The sequence below is a fragment of the Natator depressus genome, chromosome 1 (assembly GCF_965152275.1).
Source record: "Natator depressus isolate rNatDep1 chromosome 1, rNatDep2.hap1, whole genome shotgun sequence".
NCBI lineage: Eukaryota > Metazoa > Chordata > Testudines > Cheloniidae > Natator > Natator depressus.
The window spans coordinates 99,569,150-99,590,315 of NC_134234.1; the positions used below are offsets into that span (position 1 = coordinate 99,569,150).

Below are 21,166 nucleotides of genomic sequence, written 5' to 3' on the forward strand. Positions count from 1 at the left end.
AAGTTGGAACTAACGTTTGCTGCACTTTCCCCTCCACCCAGGGTGATTGCTCTGTCTTTTTTTTTTTTAGGCCCCATTTAATCTTAGTGAGACTACTCACAATGATAAAAATTAATCAAGTGTAAATGTTTGCAGGATCAGGGCCTTCGATTGTAAGCACACCAGGTCAGGGACCATGTCTTCTGATGTCATATTTTTCTGTAGTGCCTAGCACATTTTGGGTCCAGTTATAAGATAAACACACCACTTATTTAATTACAAGCAAAAATAAAACCTCAGTAGCATGATAGCAAAAATGCAGATTTATTACTCGGCTTTATTACAAATGTTTGTGTCTTTCTTGGTTGAAACTTTGTAAATTGGAATAACTATTTGCAACTCAGATCATTAACAGTACATCAAGAAAGAAGAGTTCAGATATCAGCATCAAATTCAAAGCCACGGATTTCAAATTTCTTGTGACCGGATTTCAAATTTCTTGTGACCAGATTTCGACAAAACCCCATAATTTAATAAGCCATGAATCATTTCTAATATACCATACACTGACATACCAAACACCTATGCTACAACACGGCAATGCATTTTGCTAACAGTACAATCAATCCTCCAGTACATGACTCATGCAGCTACAGGTATTTGTGTCTTTAAAAGTAGCAGGTGTACAGTACTTAACCTTTATGCTATAGCAAATTTCATTTGTATTCTCACTTTCATTCCTAGTGGATTATGGTCTTTCATATTACAAAAGATTTGTTAGTAGAGGGCACATTTAAGAGATTCATCTAAAGGACTTTGAAAATACAAGTACTGCTCGCTCACTGAAAATGAGGATCATGTTTGAATCAGCAGACGTAGCTATGCTTGTTAGAAATCTGGTATGCACAAAGGAATCAACATCTAAATAAAATATTTAGATGTTTTTAATTCAAACATTTTATTCTTTTAGCAATATGCTACAATTTAGAGCTTGGAATTCCAAAGGACAGGGTTTTAAACTAAAAAAAACCCATCAAGAGCTTTACAGATTTACCGTTATCTGCTTGATTACTTTTAAACTAGTGTAAAATTGGACACAATGAAATAAATGACAACTTTACTAAAATACAACATGATCATATATAACCTAGCAATAGGTAAAACTAGTTCAGAAAATAAACTCTCCTAGTCTGAACTTGCGATTCTTTTGGGTAGCCAAACCTTTGTGTGAACAGTAACCCCATCCCCCCCGTAACAAACCTCCACAAAAGACACAACCCCAAACTTTGATTTCTTTCTTCCTTCACTTGTTTTTTACAATCTCATTCCCTCATCCAGTTACTGTTGCCATCTGACCTCCCCAGGTGTACCTGTTGCTCATATCACATTCGGCCTGAGCTCAACAATACTTGTAGGATTCTTGATGCAAGGGACGCACACGATAAGGATGTGTACCCATAAAGATGAAACACCAGGAGTTTCAGGAATCCAGACCTCAGGCTCAGGAGACTAGTTGAAGAGGACAGGAAGAGGAGTTAAGTCTGAAGAAACTTTAACCAGTAGGGGATTTCCTTGGAAGGAAAGAACAACTGCACATGAAGATGGAAAATGACTTCGTATCACAGGTATAGTTGGCTGTGTGGGATGCTTTGATATGATTCAAATTCTTCTGAGATTCTTTCATTGTTATAATGAATTGTAGGAACTATATGTATCCTAAGAGCCTGATGTTGTAGCATGGGGAGAATATGTACACAAACCAATTCATTTGGCTAGTCATTTTTTATATTAAATAAGGAGGTTTTCATCCTTAGATCACAACTATTTTTACAGAGGTGCCGAACAAATGTAGTTGGTTCCAGTTTTACAGATGCATACAGTATAGCTGGGAGACAGTAAAGCCAACATTTTCAAAAGCTGAGTGCCTCAATTTCACAATGTCCAAACAGACACCTAGGGCTTCATCTTCAGATATAATAAATACAATTGCAGTTAAAATCAACAGGAACAGCAAGTGCTCAGCACATCCCGACAGTCAGGCCGTAAATATGAGAAGTTGGACACTCAAAAATAGAGGCTCTCAAAGTTAGTGGATGCTTTTGAAATGTTTCCACATGTGAGTAAATCAAAATTACAGTGATTAACAGTAGCAGTAGCGTACAGACCCTATGTCTAATCTTGTGCTTTATCCATTGGAGCATGCTGCCTACCTTTGCTCTTTCTTCCTAATTTTGTTTAAATGAGTGAACAGTGAAGTGACCAAGCACTTGTGACCTCACAATCTATTGCTATGGAAATTAATATAATGTCACAAATATAGATTTATGACTTCACTGCATAATCAAATAGGAAAGGATTGATCAGCTGGCAAGGAGAAATTAGCAATAGTAATATTCTATATTGATATTATCAATTAGCAATAGTGGAAAGAAAATTTAAAAAACAAATGGGTCTAAGCTTATAAAATCTCCTTCCTGTGAAACCCCTCTCTTTACATCTTTTTTCTCTTGCAGGCAATATTTTCTATACTGACTCAGGAGTTAGTTACCAGGTGTGGAAAATTAAACATTTTAAAAAGGTAAATTCATAAATACTTTAATAGGCCTAATACATTGAATGAGTTGCATTACTAAGTTGTTTGAGAGGATAAAGTGGAAGATATTTAGAGTTCTTGAAAGATTTATGGGGTATTTTATATAAACAGAATCTTGTACATTAGTTCTTCAGAAGCCAGTTGAGCTCCGACATACTCTGCTAAAAGTGTACCATTGCTATTAAATTGATATAAGTGATTACCTTTCATTTTTATTGCACTAAATAATTAATTATAAATTAAAACAATGAAGACCAATAAAAAGTTAAGTGATATTAAATAGCCTGAATATAAATCAAGAAGAGATCATGGGGTTGGTACTAGAAGAGTAAATAAACATTTTAAAATACTAAGAGTACAAAATAGGAAGCCCAATCCATCAGAAACTCAGAGTAGGAGGACAAGTCAGCATCCCCAGACAAGTGCATGTAATGGGTTTGCTGCATAATGAAATGCAGAGTTTTCGTGCCCTAAGTATAATATTGATCTATTGGATTAATCCAAAACAAACAGTACATGCCAATAAGGATGATCATACATGTGAACTACATGACAAGAATAATGATTTAGAACTCAATTACAACAGACATTGTGAATAAACAAATATGGCTTGTTTTTGTGAAGTCATTTCTTTTGTCTGCTAGAAACCAGTTTCCATAACAAAATCCTTTTTTTTTTTTTTTTTGGGTCTAGAAGCCTATTTAACACAATGCCTTCTACATTTGATGCATATTAGGCTGAGCTGTAGGACAGAATATAAAAATCTATAAAAACTTGCCACTTGTATTTTAGTTCCAAATGTGGCACTCTTTTCCAAGCAAAACATTTACATGGTATTCAGAGGGGCAAGATCATGTAATATTCTGTACTATGGCAGACATTTGCCTTACATTTTAAACAGTTTCATATTTAGGTGAGTGGTATATTAAGAATATATCAGAACTGCCTGTACAATATTACCACACAAGTTAGGAAAGCTGCAAATATTGCATGAATCAATTTCTTCCTATGGAAAAAAAAATACAGAATGCAGGAACATGGAGAGAGAGGAGGTCAAATCTCTCAATTCTCACATCCAATAGATTGTTTTTCCACTTTCTTTTTAAAAAGATAAATATTTACAGAAGCAGCAACATTATGTTGAGCTATGTAAATACCAGCACACGAACAGCATTTGGCTCCCTCCTCTGTGCTGCTAATTAAAAGTTCAAAGTAGGGCTGTCAAGCGATTAAAAAATTAACCACAATTAATCACACTGTTAAATGGTATTTTACTATTATTTAAATATTTTTGGATGTTTTCTACATTTTCAAACACATTGAATTGAATAGAATATATTTGAATTACAACAGAATACAAAGAATACAGTGCTAACTTTATAGTTATTTTTGATTACAAGTATTTGCACTGTAAAAAACAAAATAGTATTTTTCAATTCACCTAATACAAGTAATGTAGTGTAATCTCTTTATTATGAAAGTTGAACTTACATATGTAGTATTATGTACAAAAATAACTGCATTTAAAAATAAAACCATGTAAAATTTTAGAGTCCACAAGTCCATTCAGTCCTACTTCAGCCAATCGCTCAAACAAACAAGTTTGGTTACAATTTGCAGGAGAAAATGCTGCCCGCTTCTTTTTTACTTCACCTGAAAGTGAGAACAGGCGTTTGCGTGGCACTGTTGTAGCCAGCATCACAAGATATTTACATGCCAGATGCACTAAAGATTCATATGTCCCCTCATGCTTCAACCACCATTCCAGGGGACATGCGTCTATGCTGATGACGGGTTCTGCTTGATAACGGTCCAAAGTAGAGCGGACCGACGCATCTTCGTTTTCATCATCTGAGTCAGATGCCACCAAGAGAAGGTTAATTTTCTTTTTTGATGGTTTGGGTTCTGTAGTTTCCGCATCGGAGTGTTGCTCTTTTAAGACTTCTGAAAACATGTTCCAAACATCGTCCCTCTCAGATTTTGGATGGCACTTCAGATTCTTAAACCTTGGGTCCAGTGCTGTAGCTATTTTTAGAAATCTCACATTGGTACCTTCTTTGCATTCTGTCAAATCTGCTGTGAAAGTGTTCTTAAAACAAACATGTGTTGGGGTCATCTGAGACTGCTATAACATGAAATATATGGCAGAATGCAGATAGAACAGAACAGGAGACATACAATTCTCCCCCAAGGAGTTCAGTCACAAATTTAATTAAAAGCGTTTTTTTTTTTAAACGAGCATCAGCAGCATCGAAGCACGTCCTCTGGAATGGTGGCCAAAGCATGAAGGGGCATATGAATGTTTAGCATATCTGGCACATAAATACCTTGCAATGCTGGTTACAAAAGTCCCATGCGAAGGCCTGTTCTCACTTTCAGGTGACATTGTAAATAAGAAGCAGGCAGCAGTATCTCCCGTAAATGTAAACAAACTTGTTTGTATTAGCAATTGGCTCAAGAAGTAGGACTGACTGGACTTGTAGGCTCTAAAGTTTTAGATTGTTTTGTTTTTGAGTGCAGTTATGTAACACAAAAATCTACATTTGTAAGTTGCACTTTCATGACAAAGATTGCAGTACAGTACTTGTATGAGGTGATTTGAAAAATACCATTTCTTTTATCGTTTTACAGTGCAAATATTTGTAATAAAAAAATCATACTATAAAGTGAGCACTGTACACTTTGTATTCTGTGTTATAATAGAAATCAACATATTTGGAAATGTACAAAAATATCCAAAAATATTTAATACATTTCAATTGGTATTCTATTGTTTAACAGAAGAACACCATTAATCGCGATTTTTTTGAGTTAATTGTATGAGTTAACTCAAAACCCTAGTTTAAAGTGCAGCATGCTCCAAAAGTGGTGTTGTACAAATGTCTCAGTCATTTCCATATAATATTTCTGTGTTTATTAATTAAAAGATGCTTTTTTCCCCTAATTGCCACTTCAGCGAACTCACCCTGAGATCTGAAAGCGAATCTGGATTTCTTATGGTTCATGTGCCAGTAGAAGGGATTCTGCAGGTCTGTTTCTTTGTGGCTTTGTGCTTGGTTCATCCCTGATGCAGGAACTCCAAGTTGCAACTTCCTGAACCAGTGGGAGTTGCTATGCCCAAGAAGATAAGGATTAACCCGGGGCATAGGGTTGACTGTGTTTGCCCCACCATCCTGCCACAAGAGTTAAGACAATTTTAATGGCTGCTAAGGGAGTCCTGCCAGCAGAGGCTGACTGGGAAAAGGCTGCATCAGTGCACCTCCTGTACCACGGCCACACTCACTCCTTAGCCAGTGCTGCCCACTTGTACCACTACATTGTTCTGGGAAGACTTTCTGTCCCTGGGGTCCTTCCACCCTTGACCGAGTGCACCATCACATATGGCTGATAACCCTACGCTTGTCAAATTGTGGCCTCATTTACACCTTTGCCAACCCCATTGCTGTCAACGGGTTTGCACAGGCACAAACTTAGTCAGAATTTGGACCTACAATTGTAATGATTAACCATTCTGTTGATGTGCTATATAGACTGGAATCCACTTCACTCTCTGAAGTGAATATCTATGACTCTGCATACGTGTAAGGGATCACATTTTCAAGTAGGACAGTGCCATTTCTTCAGAGTCACTTTCTCCATTTTAGTATTCTACACTGATACTAAAAGTCAGATGAATGAGTCAACTGCATATGAAAATAAACTTTCTATTTACTTATAGTGTTGTGAAGTAGTGTTGTGAAACTCCACACTACATTAAATTTCACATACCCATGGCAGTGTATTTAATGGGGTTTAAAAACAGTTAAAGATTTCAAAAAACAAAAACAGAAAAGAACATTCTTGAGCTGAAATTTTAGAATCTACAGTTGAGTCAACTGAAAAAAAAAAAAAGATACATTTCCAATGTAAGACCAAATCAAGCATTTGAGTGTGCATTAGTGGTGCTGTAATTATTATTTTTAAAACTCTGTGACTGAATCCCTTAAATAGTTAAAAGTAGCCCTGTAACATTAAAGGTATACAGCATGCGCTGACAGCCTAAAAAGAAACATCAGACATTGCCTTTCTTTTGCAATTGTTCCAGTTTTCTTTTTAAGAGGCTGTAGTTTTCCTTGGTCCCGGGTGCAGCAGGGTCAAGCTTCAGAGAGACTTCATAGTGTTTCTTGGCTAAGTCAAGATTTCCCCAGCGATGGTAAAGCACAGCTGAAACAGCAATGAGTAGTTTTCATTAGCAGTATTGTTGAATAATGTGCAAATTGCCAATCGCTTGGAAAACAACATTAAAGCATTTGTTTCCAATAAAGTGGTTTTTTTGCTGGTTAGTGGCACAGTAGTAGTTTGTTCTTCTGCCAGCTGCAGGAGCAGAGCTTGGGGAAAGAACCAGCCATGGAATGACAGAGGAATGAAATATGTTGTAGCCATAAATTACTGTATTTATATGAGCTCATAAAGATTTACAAGAATAGCTCAAATGAATCAATTTGCAGCCACTGAAGTTCTGCCATCTCTGGACTACTACGTTCAACCTATCTGATCTATCATACCATGTGACAGCTTTTAGTTTTTGATGCCCCATTTCCTTGATGGCTTTCTAGAAATTAGTCAGAACAGAAATCCACCCAGCAGGAACAGTCTCAAAACTTTTTTATACACAGTGAACATAAGGGAACAAACAGCACATTTGATAAAAGTTTGCTCTTGAGGAGTTAGAAAGGTTCTTACCCAAATTACCATGATAACTGGCTGCATTTGGATTGGCTTTAATTGCCTTGAGGAACAAAGCTTCAGATTCCTGAATAATTTGGAAGAAGATGTCAACAGTATAGGTTACTCGTGTAGTACACAAAATGCAAAGTGCACCCAAGCACCACAAAGACTTCACAAATTGTATTAGAGTTGTAGCCATATTTTTTCATCTATACAATACATTACCTCCCCACAATGTTATATAGAGCACTGTCTGAACTTGTTGCTCTCTGGTGGCTGCAGCCTCCACTAAATATAAACTACACAAGCACCAACATATCACAGGCTTCTACTATTATAGCAAGCAACTAGCAGTACCCACTGTGGTTAAGTTTGCAAAGCAGTGTACATTTTAATCAAATTTCCCAATATTCCTAATGTTTCAAAATATTCACCTTTTAGGTAGAAGTTTTCCCTGCTTGTTATTGGCCCAAGATAATGTTCTATTTTGTACTGTTTTTAAGTTTTCAGCAAAAGCTTTTGCCTTTAAGTTACAGACTAACATGGCTGTTACTCGGAAACCTGTCATTCTTCCCACTGTTCTAAAAATTAACCACTTCTTAATTTTATTAAAACACAGTTACAGTAAACACATCTGAAGCTGAGGTCTGAATATAATCCACATTGAGGAACAGTACCTCTACTTTAAAATATAAAAACTACAAATCACTGAAAAAAAAAAATCACTACATCTACAAGTGTCCTCTGAATATTCCCACTTGTGGGATGTGCCCGCAGCATTGATGACATTTGGGAACCTTTTAGAAAAGCAAAGGCCTCTCATGGCACCAAATGTTCAGAGCCAAGATTATAAGAATCTGGTCAGTTTCTTAACCACTTCAAGTTTTGTCTTCCCCATGCTAGCTGCCAGTGTAGAGACCTTTGCTCTGTGTCCAGAGAATCCTTGTTAAAAATCATGTTAAAAAAGAAAAAGTTAAGTTCAGGTATTTTAGAAGGGTAATTTTAGGTAGTTTCTGTGCTGCTGTACATTTTAGATTCTTGGACAGTCTCTAGCTCAGTTCCCAGGCAAAAGACTTAGAGAGAAAAGGCCAGCTGTAAGTGGTACGTTTCGTGTTCCTTGAGTCCGCGGGCGTAGATAAGTGTGGACAGACAGACGTGCTAGCTCCGCTCAAGTTGGAGCATTCAAAATAGCAGCGTAGCTGCCGCAGCATGGGCACTCGTTTGGGCAAGCTGCAAGAGTATAATCCCGCCCAACCCCCTGGGTATGTATTTGGCAGCTCGCCCAAGGCATTGCCTGTGCTACCTCAGCCACATTGCTATTTTTTGGTGCTAGCTTGAGCAGAGCTAGCATGTATGTCTAAGTCTACCCACGCTGGGAATTGTACCTTCCAGCTGTTGTGTAGGCATACCCTAATACACAGTTACAGTCCAGTGCACCTCAGGAAAGGCCATTACTTCCTAGATGATTGTCTGGTGTAGGAGGCCTTAACATCTTAGGCCCAAAAACCAAATACAGGCTGTCCTGTGAGAAAAGTTTTATAAACCACAGCCATGAAGGCCTACTCTATCCTTACATGGGAACAAGCTACTGAACCATGCATCTGAATTCTCTCAAGTGGGGAAAACAGGCCTTTGGTGGCAGGATTGGCATCTCCATCTGTCTCCAAGTTCATTACACATACACACACAGCAAAATCCTCCAAACAAACTTGCCCTAACAGCAGAAGCAGGAAAAAAGTTAAAGATTAATAAAGTCACACTTCCCACAATGTTGGAATCTTGCTGCAATCTTTGCTGCATTATCCAATATGCTGGAAATTCTAAGATTTCAGTTAAAAAGTAGACTTCTACTTTTTCCATTGTGAAGATACAGCCATCAGAGTGCACAGATAAGCTGCTGCCCAGTTAACCCAGTCTTTCAATAAATTGTCACCAGCCACACAGTAGGAGCAACAAACACAGGAACTCACTCCTCCTCTATCCAAGTATTATAGATTACAGTTATTGTGCATGGTGTTCTCCAGAAAACTTAATAAAACACATTTGCAGCTGACTCCCATTACCATATGCCTTCTGGCACATACTTATTGAAAAGATTTTATTGCCATTGCTTTGCTCAGCAGTTAGTCGACGAGCATCAGATGATTAAAGGCAGTTTGAAGAATATCCCATTGCATTAAATAAACATTTCAGTACACTGGGCAATATTTCAGTTGGTCTGGACAGCCAAATCTTTAAATTAAATGTTGTCAGGATACTTGCAGCACTGTGTGTAGCAAAGGCTTTGAAAAAAGCATGTTGCATATTCCATCTGCTGCCAGAGTTGCAGCACAAAACGAGTTTGTTTTTACCTCAAATATGGAGACCCACTGAATTAGCCAATGGGGCTAACATCTTGTATTTCTAGAACAAAAACACTGTGGATAAACATATTATATACACACAGTTTCAAAGCATTAGAGATGGCTTCCGAGATCTGTAGTTGCTTTGTTCATTTCAAAAAGGAAGGGAAACTAATTTGCTAAAACCAGGTCTCAATTAAGAAGTTCCATCTTTCGTATGCTTAGGAGTTACATTTCTGTAAGTCATCCGTTCTGGAAAAATGCATAGCGAATTTGAAACTACAGGGAACATTGCTGCAGTCATATTGAAAGAAAACCTAGCTTTCAAGCTGGCAAGACATTTCCAAATCAACAGACTGCTTCAAAAGGAATATGGATTGAAAAAACATGCTTAGTGTGCTTCAAGGGCAGAACTGACACCTTAGCAATCCTTATGCAGACACATTATTTATGAGAATATCTATCCATTAAGTGCTGGAAGCCATATCATCATTCAGTCTTTCTCCCCAACACAAATTTCACTCAACATGTCTAGGCACTTGACACGTTCTAATCTTGAATCTTTTCCCTAGAAGAGATCTCGGAGATACATCTCTTTCTCTCTGTCCTTACAGCTAGAACTCTTGTCGAGGCTCTCATCATCTCCCATGTAACCTACTGATCCCTAGCCTTCCTGATGCCTACATTCCTCCCCTCCAGTCCATACAGAACGTAGCTGTTAAGATCATTTTCCTTCCCTATTGAACAAACCTCATCAGTCCCTTCTTTGAATCTCTCCATTTGCTATCCCCTGCTACACCACATCAAGTTCAAGTTGCCTATTAGTGCCTTTTAAGGCCCTACATAACTCCACACTTCCCCACTGATCATACTGAGCTTCTCATCACATTCTCTCCCACTACCACTTTCTGGTTCCCTCCACTCCACTAACAATGCTAATCTCAGAACCCCATTTTCTCCCACAACCATCTCTGTAATTTCTTCCATACTACCCCACTCCAAACAGAATGGCTTTCCTGAGCTGGTCATCAAAGCAACTCCCCTCTTTTAAGTCCTCTCTGAAAGTGCACTTCTCCTGTGACAACTACAGCAAACTTGATAGCTTAGATACATGGCTCGGTTTCATCATCCTGGAAAAGGGCAAGAAAATGGAGATAAATATCACCTGACACTGTAATCGGTGAAAAAAATATATATCTCTATCCTGAAAGGTCTAGAGGTCATAAATGCTTCTCATTCAAGATATATTCAGGATGTTACTTCAGTGCTATGTTATTGCTACAAATCAAAGGATCTTAGTGGAGCAAACATTTTTTATATGAGGAATTCAAAAAGCTTCCAGATTATACATCTCTTCCTGTCACTTACATTGCAGATGAGGAGGATGAATATAGAGGCAGTGAGGACAACTACAGTTATTCACAGTAGGTGGCTTATTCTTGGTCAGTGATTCCACAAAATAAGACTAACTTTTGGCTCATTAACAAGCAAACATAACTCAGACCCTTTGTGACACATACGTAGAGCTGTGTGCCACTGCTGATCCATTTACAAAACACTCCACAGATGCATGAGTTGACTTTGATAGCTTGCTCCTAAACTACCCATTACAGAAAATGAGACCAAATGGAAAAGTTAATTGCATTTTTTCCTTGCTGCCCTTCCATTATGTAGTCTCCTGTTAATGTGCATTTTATTTCTCCTTCATGCTGTAGGAATCGTGGCAAATACTGATGAGAATATTTAATCAAGAGACTGATTCTCATTACATGCGGCAGTCAATTACTTTTCAGAAACAAATGTCTAACACTTACCAGATGAATTGTGTTTACCCCCTTATTTGCAGAAGTTTTCTTTATGTCCAAGTACAAGGACTGGTTGGTTCTTTCGGTCCTGTCCTATCTAGACTTAAATTCATTATCTGGCTCTCTTTCAAAGTACACACCACAGTGATTGGATGCCCCCAAGTATTTACAGATTTATTCTCATGACACAATGGGTGTTAAGGAATTATCTTTATTTTACATTTGGGAAACTGAGGCATAGAGAGATTAAGTATCTTGCCCAATGTCTCACAGGAGTTCTGTGGCACAGTGTGACACTGAACCCTGAACTGCTGAGTCACAGTCCAGTGCCTTCCTCCCACAGATTTCACTTTTAAATGCAAACATTCAGATCACTTCCCCCTTTACATACCTTATATTTCTGTGATTTTCCCAGTACATTTGCCAAAGAAAACATAAGAGAATGATCATTAGGTATCAGTTCCAGGGCCTCTCTTCCAACTGCTTCAGCTTGTGCTAAATTCCCTGGGAGCCCATACCGTGACGAAGGAGAGAAGGGAAAGAAAAGATAACTTTTAACATAGCTAATATTTTAGCTACTTCCACACTGTGAGCATATGTATACTGTATTATAAATAAGGCGATGATTCTGTCACAGAGGCCACGGATTCCGTGACTTTCTGGGACCTCCGGGACTTCTTCTGGGGCAGGACTGGAGCAGCTGCCATTCCCAGGGCCGCCGGAACAGCAGTCCCCGGCCACCAGAGCAGCAGCTGGGGTGGGATGGGGTTGGGTTGGGTCAGCCCTCTCCCCCCGGGGCAGGAGCAGTGGTAGTCAGCCCCTGCACAGGACCAGTGATGGGGCTGGAACAGCTGCAAGCCCCGGCAGCGCAGTTGTGCTTCCTCCCCAACCAGGCTATTTTTAGTAAAAGTCAAGGACTGGTTGCGGGAATTTTTATTGCCTGACTGGATTCACCACGCAAGCCACAGGCTGTGTGTTGCACTCTAACTGTCCCACGTGGAGCCTGCCAGACTATGTTAATGCGCACTAGCTACCTAGAGCACGCCAGCATACAGAGCAGTTAGAGCACAACACGCAGCCTGTGGCTTGGGTGGTGAATCCAGGACCCCAAATTCCACTGACAGTTGCAGTGATTTGCTTCCTATCAGACCCTCACTGCATAGGCTGTGGGAGAGGAAGAGGAGGAGCAGGAGAGGGAATGTGACAGAGGAGGGAGAAAAGAAAGGGTATCATCCTCTTGGGAAGGAGGTCCACACCTGGAATTGACCAAGGTAATTATGGGCCCTAGGTGGCACAGGAGGGCAGCTTTCCTAGTGCCAATTCTCCTTTTCTCCCTGTTAGGGGGTAGAAGTCGGGGACACAATGGTGGGGGGCAGGCCCCCACCTTGGCCACAGACAGGAAGGGGCGGGAAAGAGATCCCTGTTTTTCTAGGGAGTGAGGAGAGAGAGGTCCTGGTTTCTTTGGGGTGAGGGGAGCAGGGGAGAGAGATGTCCAGGCATCCTCCATTTTTTTTCATAAACATCCCTAAAAGTCTCTGAGTCAGGTTGGTATTCTTGCTAGCTTCAAGGTTTATAAGAGCTGTTATGTAAGTAACCATCAAAACCATTAATGTACTGTACCTGTATTATCAAGCAATATAATCATGTTGTTCCAAGCTAAACTATGCTCTGGTTTCAGAACTGTAGCATTCCTCCATGCATTCAATGCATCTATGTGGCGATTCAAATCTGCATACTGAAAGTAAGGCGATCCACAGTAATTACATCCTGCTTTGCTTTTGTCATAAAGTTCATGCTAAAGATGGTACAGAGATACTCATGTGTCCTGTTCATTGTTCCCCAGGGTCTTTTTTCTGAAACATGTATGTAGTATCAGAATGCTATCCCATTCAGCAGACAAGGGTGCATTGAAGAGTGGTGGTATTTTTAAATCTTTAGAGATAATCCCTTTTTATGAAAAATTCATATTTTCCTTTGCTTTTCTGGTATGACTTGTTTATGGTTTTTAGATATACATGTGCCTAGAGGAAAAGGATGGGCATACACATATTTTTTTTTGAAATCTAAATAAAATATTGAGACCAATCTGCATTGAACTTTTTTTTTCTTTTTGGTATAGCTCTGTTACACAACAGGTTGTTGAAATATACTAATTTTTTTTAGAATTGAAGCCAAGATTTTGAAAAGTGACTAGTAATTATCTCCTGGAGAAAAAGGTAACTTTGTGAAGCATAGAAGCTAGATTTTTCCCCAATATATTTGTATTTATATGTTTTTATATGAAAAAGTAATGACAAACTCAGGAAGCATGCCTCTTTTGTAGATGAGGGAGAGGTAGCTTGGGGATTGACAAGAGATGGTGTTATAAAACATGAGATCACCCACAATCTACACTCAAGCAAATCTGAGTTATTGTCAGTGTTGAGCAACAGCTGGATTTTCAGTGTAAATTCTGCTTTATGACAATTTAAATAACTTTTTAATCATATGCCACAATTTCATTAAACAGAAAAAAAAAAACCACTTACCAACCGTCCTAAATTGTAGTAACAATCTGGGTATTTTTTCCTGTGTTTAAGTGCAGTCCAGTAGCTTTGCTCTGCCTCTTCAAACCTTCTTAAACTATTCTGTACTATTCCTAGATTCATCCATGCAGCAGCAAAATCAGGCCTAGGCAAAAATTTTAAAATACATTTTAGCATATGGAATATAAGATCCCATTGTACTGTTTGTTGTGAATTGATGCAACAATGCTTGCCATTCTTTTAACGTACTGTATTTGTACAGCTAAGGAGAGCAGCCCCTCTGCTTCCTGGAGCTCATTTCTTTCTTTCAAGATATTTCCAAGGTTGTTCATGGCGTGTACATATTTGGGGTTCAACCTAGAATATAAGAGAAATGTGTTACTCATAGGGAAACAAGGTACTGTAGTCATTCCCTTTCCTTTCAGCTGGATGATTAGTTATGTGACACTGCAACATTTTGCAGCTGAAATCCCAAAGTCAACATTTTCTCAGTCTTACTATGCCTGAGAAATTAAATAATTTTTAGGATAGCTTAGTGAAATAATAAATTGAAAATACCTTACAGCTTCCCTGTAGTATTTGATTGCAGCTGTTTGGTTGCCTTTATCAGCCAAGTTTTTGCCAACATTGTAGTGCACCTGAAAAGACAGATAAAAAAATTTATCCAAATGTTCCAGACAGTCAGATATATAGTGGGACCAAGTTGCTACAGTTTCTGGCTGCAAAATCAGTATTCATTGCTTTCAGTGCTGAATCTTTCAATGGCTACTTTTCTTTTTTTCACGCTTTTAAGACTTCTTTCCCCCTTCCTATCAGTCAGGGATGGGAAAGGTTCCAGTTGGTTCCTGAGATATGGACTATCATGAAGAGGGCACAAAAAAGTCTGATGAAGAAATGGACAAGTAGGGATACTTATACCAGCTACGATTAGCAAGTCTCTTTGCTTCCTGATATTGCAATGAAGTCACATCACCTTCTGTGAGATTATCCCTTTTAGGATGGGGGAAATAAGAGGTACATTAATGAGAAGCTATTTTCCAGCCTGATTAACAGCTAGATTGCACCATGTAGGCATAGCCCATTTCAAAGGGCAGCAAGAGCACCAACAGGCTCCCAGGCACACACAGACACTGATGAAGTACAACTTACTTCTTCCATGTTGCCAGCCAGTCAGCTCTACTGGCCATTGCACAAGAGACCCATGGACCAGCTTCCTGGCCACCCTTGTGTCCTCCGAGGGGAGTAAGAACAGAGTAATACCTTCCTGCCACTGAGCCCCAGAGTTGCAATTCTGCTTGGTTTGGTGCTCAAGGGGAGCTCCTGATACTGTCCCCTACCCACTGTGCACCTGGGTGACGGCCAGAAAAAAAAATCTAACCTTTAATAATTTGACAGACTACAATATTTTAAATTCTGCCTTCAGAAACAACTGCCTTCAATGGGAATATGCACGCATGCTCCAGAAGAGCACTTTTGTTTCCTGTTTAAACATTTATGAGCTGATGTAGCATTTCATTGTCAAATCAGTACTAAAAGCAAGATGTTAACTGGAAATGACCTATTATATTATGCCCACACACTCCTTTACCAGTCTTAACAGGTAATTATCTTATATTAATAGCTCTAGGAGAAAAATTCCTTACAGCTGTGTAACAGCACAATGCTCTCTAAGAGCTGGGTGATTGGAAAGGTGTAATTTAAAAATGTACTGTAGTATTTTAGAGATACTGAGGGTCTACTGTACAGCTGATATAAGCCAGCACGGCACCACTGAAGCTAATGGAGCTACCCCAATTTATACTAGCCAAAGATCTGACCCTGTATAGTTATCTTTGCATAATATACCAGTGGGATTAGGAAATCAATACAAACAAGTATCAAGCAGGCAATATAACTGAATACTGTTGTACAGTAGATTGATACTGAAGAATCCCATGCAGCGCTACAGACTAGGGACCGAATGGCTAGGCAGCAGTTCTGCAGAAAAGGACCTAGGGGTTACAGTGGACAAGAAGCTGGATATGAGTCAACAGTGTGCCCTTGTTGCCAAGAAGGCCAGTGGCATTTTGGGATGTATAACTAGGAGAATTGACAGCAGATCGGGGGACGTGATCATTCCCCTCTATTCGACATTGGTGAGACCTCATCTGGAGTAGTGTGTCCAGTTTTGGGCCCCACACTACAAGAAGGATGTGGAAAAATTGGAAACGTCCAGCAGAGAGCAACAAAAATGATTAGGGGACTGGAACACATGACTTATGAGGAGAGGCTGAGGGAACTGGGATTGTTTAGTCTGCGGAAGAGAAGAATGAGGGGGGATTTGATAGCTGCTTTCAACTACCTGAAAGGGGATTCCAAAGAGAATGGATCTAGACTGTTCTCAGTGGTAGCTGATGACAGAACGAGGAGTAATGGTCTCAAGTTGCAGTGGGGGAGGTTTAGATTGGATATTAGGAAAAACTTTTTCACTAGGAGGGTGGTGAAGCAGTGGAATGCGTTACCTAGGGAGGTGGTGGAATCTCCTTCCTTAGATATTTTTAAGGTCAGGCTTGACAAAGCCCTGGCTGGGGTGATTTAGTTGGGGATTGGTCCTGTTTTGAGCAGGGGGTTAGACTAGATGACCTCCTGAGGTCCCTTCCAACCCTGATATTCTATGATACACAGTGCTTGAAACACAGTGCTTGAGAGAGAAACAGTGTTATTCCCCTACCCAAAAGCAATGTTTTTATCCAACTGATTCCTCTGTTTTTTCAGCAAAGGGCAGTAAAAGTGGCAATATGACATTTTATTTAAAAAAAACAAAAACAAAAAACCACACACATCCTTCAGTTGGAACACAGGTTATATGGTATACTACATTTTATTCCTTCTCCAACAAAGTAATGTCTGCTCATGAGTACAACCATCTTTCCTTTCAGTTGTGAAAGAAAATCAATGATCAAATCTGATATTAAGGGGACACTTTATTTATATTCTAAATAAACATAAGAACAGCCATACTGGGTCAGACCAAAGGTCCACCTAGCCCAGTATCCTGTCTTCGAACAGTGGCCAATGCCAGGTGCCCCAGAGGGAATGAACAGAACAGATAATCATCAAGTGATCCATCCCCTATTGCCCATTCCCAGTTTCTGGAAAATAGAGGCTAGGGACACCATCCCTGCCCATCCTGGCTAATAGCCATTGATGGACCTATCCTCCATGAATTTATCTAGTTCTTTTTTGAACCCTGTTATAGTCTTGGCCTTCACAACATCCTCTGGCAAAGAGTTCCACACGTTGACTGTGTATTGTGTGAAAAATGTGTTTGTTCTAAACCTGCTGCCTTTTAATTTCATTTGGTGACCCCTAGTTCTTGTGTTATGAGTAAGTAACACTTCCTTATTTACTTTCTCTATACCAGTCATGATTTTATAGACCACTATCATCTCCCCCATTAGTCATCTTTTTTTGAAGCTGAAAAGTCCCAGTCTTATTAATCTCTCCTAATATGGCATCCGTTCATACCTCTAATCATTTTTGGTGCCCTTTTCTGAACCTTTTCCAATTCCAATATATCTTTTTTGAGATGGGGTGACCACACGTGCATGCAGTATTCAAGATGTGGGCATACCATGGATTTCTATAAAGGCAATATAATATTTTCTATCTTATTATGTATCCCTTTCTTAATGATTCCCAACATTCTGTTCACATTTTTGACTGCAGCTGCACATTGAGTGGCTGTTTTCAGAGAACTATCCACAATGATTCCAACATCTCTTTCTTGAGTGGTAACACCTAATTTAGACCCCATCATTTTATACATATAGTTGGGATTATGTTTTCCAATGTGCATTACTTTGCATTTATCAACACTGAATTTCATCTGCCATTTTGCTGCCCAGTCACCCAGTTTTGAGATCCTTTTGTAGCTCTTCGCAGTCTGCCTGGGACTTAACTATCTTGAGTAGTTTTGCCAAATTTTGTCACCTCACTATTTACCCCTTTTTCCAAATCATTTATGAATATGTTGAATAGGACTGGTCCCAGTACAGACCCCTGGGGGACACCACTATTTACCTCACTCCATTCTGAAAACTGACCATTTATTCCTACCCTTTGTTTCCTATCTTTTTACCAGTTACCAATCCATGGATTCCCTCTTATCCCATGACTGCTTACTTTGCTTAAGAGCCTTTGGTGAGGGACCTTGTCAAAGGCTTTCTGAAAATCTAAGTACATTATATCCACTGAATCCCCTTTGTCTACATGCTTGTTGACCCCCTCAAAGAATTGTAGCATATTGGTGAGGCATGTTTTCCCTTTACCAAAACCATGTTGACTCTTCCCCAACAAATTATGTTCATTTGTGTGTCTGACAATTTTGTTCTTTACTGTAGTTTCATAAAGTCTGTGATGCTTTCCCCTTCTGTGAGGTTGTTTTCAAGGACCCTGTAAACAAATATGAATATAAAGGAGACAACTGAAGTCAGAGTACAAGATTTTAGGGTCACAAAGATGAATTCCCAGTGTCACGCTGTGTCCAAAATGCATAAATTGGAATCTCCAGTTGGATTAGAGAGGTTATGTTACTTCTGTATTTGGCACTGGGGCAACTGCTGCCGGAATACTGTGTCCAGAATTCAAGAAGGATGTTGATAAATTGAAGAGCTTTCAGAGAAGAGCAATCAGAATTACAGGATTAGAAAACCTGCCTTACAGAGATTGAGCTCTTTGAGTCTATCTATTTAGCTTAACAAAGATGGTTAAGAAGTGTTGATCACAGTCTACAAGTACCTACCTGGGGAACAAAAAAAATTGACAATGGGCTCTTCATTCTAACAGACAAAGGTATAACAAAAGCCTATGGCTAGAAGTTGAAGCTAGACAAATTTAAATTGGAAATAAATCATAAATTTACGAGTGAGGCTAATTAACCATTGGAACAGTTTATCATGGGTTGTTGTGGATTCTCCATCACTGGAAATTTTTAACTCCAGACTGGATGTTTTCCTAATAAGCTATGCTCTATTTCAAAAGAAATTATTTGAGGGAAATTCTATGGCCTGGATTATACAGGAAGTCAGATTAGATGATCACAATGCCCTTCTGGTGGCAGAATCTATTAATATGACTCTCAGGGCTTGCCTGCACTACCGCGTAAGTCCATACAATTTATGTTGCTCAGGGGTGTGCAAAAGCCACCCCCCACCGAGCAACGTAAGTTACATCAACTTAAAGTGGTGTCTATATTGCGCTCCTGTCAGCATAGCACGTCTTCACCAGATACGCTATAGCAGCACAGCTGCACCGACGTAGTGCAATAATGTAGACTAGCCCTAAGTGTTGAAGTTTCAGCAGTAAGAATACGGATGCTTCTGCTCAAAATTTCAGCACAACTCCTTTCATCAAACATTTTCTAAATAATATACCAGACAAAATGATCCAGTTTAAATCTTGGCCTTATCCCAGGTTCCCTTTTTCCATCTGCAATGAATGTCTTCTAGAGGTTTGACAACATGACTATGTCCACATATGAGAAAGTTAGACATCTAAACATCAATTGTGTCAAACTCCATGGCCACATTTGTAACTATTCTGCGTAGCATAGACAAGAACACCAAAAAGTCAATAAAAGGGATGTGCTCTAGATCAGCTCAATAAATCTTTAAACAGTTAGTTATAAATCTTTTGCTGACTGAAGAGAAACAGTGCCAGCCCTTTTAGTAAGGTACAGAAAATTAGTTCTCCACTGTACATATTCAGTGTTATTATAGCTTCGTTCTCCATTACATATGTATCAAGACTGCTGTAACAACATTTGCATAGTGTTTTGAAGAAGTGGAGTGATTCTGACTTTGCAAGTGACGACAACCTGCATATCTAATTTGGTTTGTTTTTCATTTTACTTTTGGAATGTGCACAACGTCCAACAAGGGGACTGATAGTCCATTCTGAGAGATTATATATCAGATGGCAATATATATCAAGCAATATCCTCCTTAGATCATCTGAGATATCTGAGGAGAGAGGATATTGTTATCTGACAGAGCAAGCATATTATGGACTGCTTTAACATACTTATTTTGTGCTTTAGAACATTTATAGTATAGGTGTGACACATTCTATTCAATTCTGTTAGGTTCTATACAACACACATCACTATGGCATTTGTACTCTACAGTACTGCTTTGAAGCATAGCAAGCTAAACCTCTTATCAACTTCTAGAATACAGAATGTTTTTGGTGTTACTCCATTCAGTTACTCTCTTTTCTTGTATATGCAATGAATGAAGAGGAGATGCTTAAAATTATCCAAGCAATAGTTTAATTCTGACACAAGAAGAATCTGATACAACTTCTGACAGGGCCTAACCTGCTCGTGATGTTTAACATTAAAAGTTATTAATTTTATATTTTGTAAATGCTTTAATAATGCATAAAACAGGGTCTGACCTGGTTGCAAGACAGACATTATGCACTGCTGCCAACCCAAATGTTCAAAAATCATGAGATTTGGCTTGAAAACATGAGATTTAAAGAAATAATCAATGGTGAATTCTTTTATTTGCTTTTTGGACTGCTAAGGTTCACATGTTCAAGTTTTTCCATGAGGATTAGGCAGTTAGTGACTTTTTAAAAATGAAAGCGGAGATTCTCATATAATCACCTGATTCCAGGCACTGGGACTTTAATTTGAAGTTTTTCGTACAACAAAACTGCTAAGGTTGGAAACACTGTATAGCAACATACAGTGCTGCAACTCAGACCACATGGTGATGGAGGCTTTGGAACTGCTTAGAAATAGTTCACTGTTTTGAAAAACAAGAAGAAAGTTTCAAATAAATTAATCTTAAGGAAGCTAGTATAGATTCCAACCATCTTAACAACTTGTTCTTACTTATATAAGAGGTTAAACAAATGGTGAATCAGCAAAACAAATTAGAAATAAACACTGCTAAAATGTATTTTTATTTACGTAGTGAGAAAGTCTGACTTGGATTAAAGTAATAAATTTGTTCTTCCTTTATTTTAATTTTTTTTTAAAAAGAAAATGAGATATAAACTACCATCTCTTTCAGAGCAGTAGAAGTAGAAAGGAATGTGTCAAAATAAAATGACAAAACCATGCTAGACAGTGCTAAAGAAGTGGCAAAGGAACTGGATGGCTGAGGTAAACAGTTGCTGATCATGTAAACAAAATGAGGCAGACTTTGAGCATGGCCAGAGAGA

General features: G+C 38.8%; 1 protein-coding gene and 1 long non-coding RNA gene across 7 annotated transcripts in view; one reads left to right on the forward strand and one right to left on the reverse strand.

The window, feature by feature from the left end:
• Positions 1 to 1,321: 1,321 nt before the first annotated feature.
• Positions 1,322 to 11,397, forward strand: LOC141993593 (uncharacterized). The gene is made up of 4 exons (XR_012640897.1): positions 1,322 to 1,604; positions 2,493 to 2,557; positions 10,997 to 11,045; positions 11,337 to 11,397. It is a non-coding gene; the product is annotated as an uncharacterized LOC141993593 (long non-coding RNA).
• TMTC4 (transmembrane O-mannosyltransferase targeting cadherins 4) overlaps positions 5,169 to 21,166 on the reverse strand; it is a 61,442-nt gene continuing 45,444 nt past the window's right edge. For 5 of the 6 annotated variants that reach the window (XM_074963103.1, XM_074963109.1, XM_074963137.1 and 2 more), the window contains 7 exons: positions 14,510 to 14,589; positions 14,201 to 14,308; positions 13,955 to 14,096; positions 13,047 to 13,161; positions 11,818 to 11,930; positions 7,295 to 7,364; positions 5,171 to 6,775 (listed from right to left, as the gene is read on the reverse strand). In XM_074963103.1, the coding sequence (XP_074819204.1) occupies positions 6,624 to 6,775; positions 7,295 to 7,364; positions 11,818 to 11,930; positions 13,047 to 13,161; positions 13,955 to 14,096; positions 14,201 to 14,308; positions 14,510 to 14,589 (780 nt within the window). In that variant the 3' untranslated portion in view covers positions 5,171 to 6,623. Of the gene's footprint in view, positions 6,776 to 7,294; positions 7,365 to 11,817; positions 11,931 to 13,046; positions 13,162 to 13,954; positions 14,097 to 14,200; positions 14,309 to 14,509; positions 14,590 to 21,166 lie in introns of all 6 variants that reach the window. The other variant, XM_074963122.1, reaches the window with a different exon arrangement.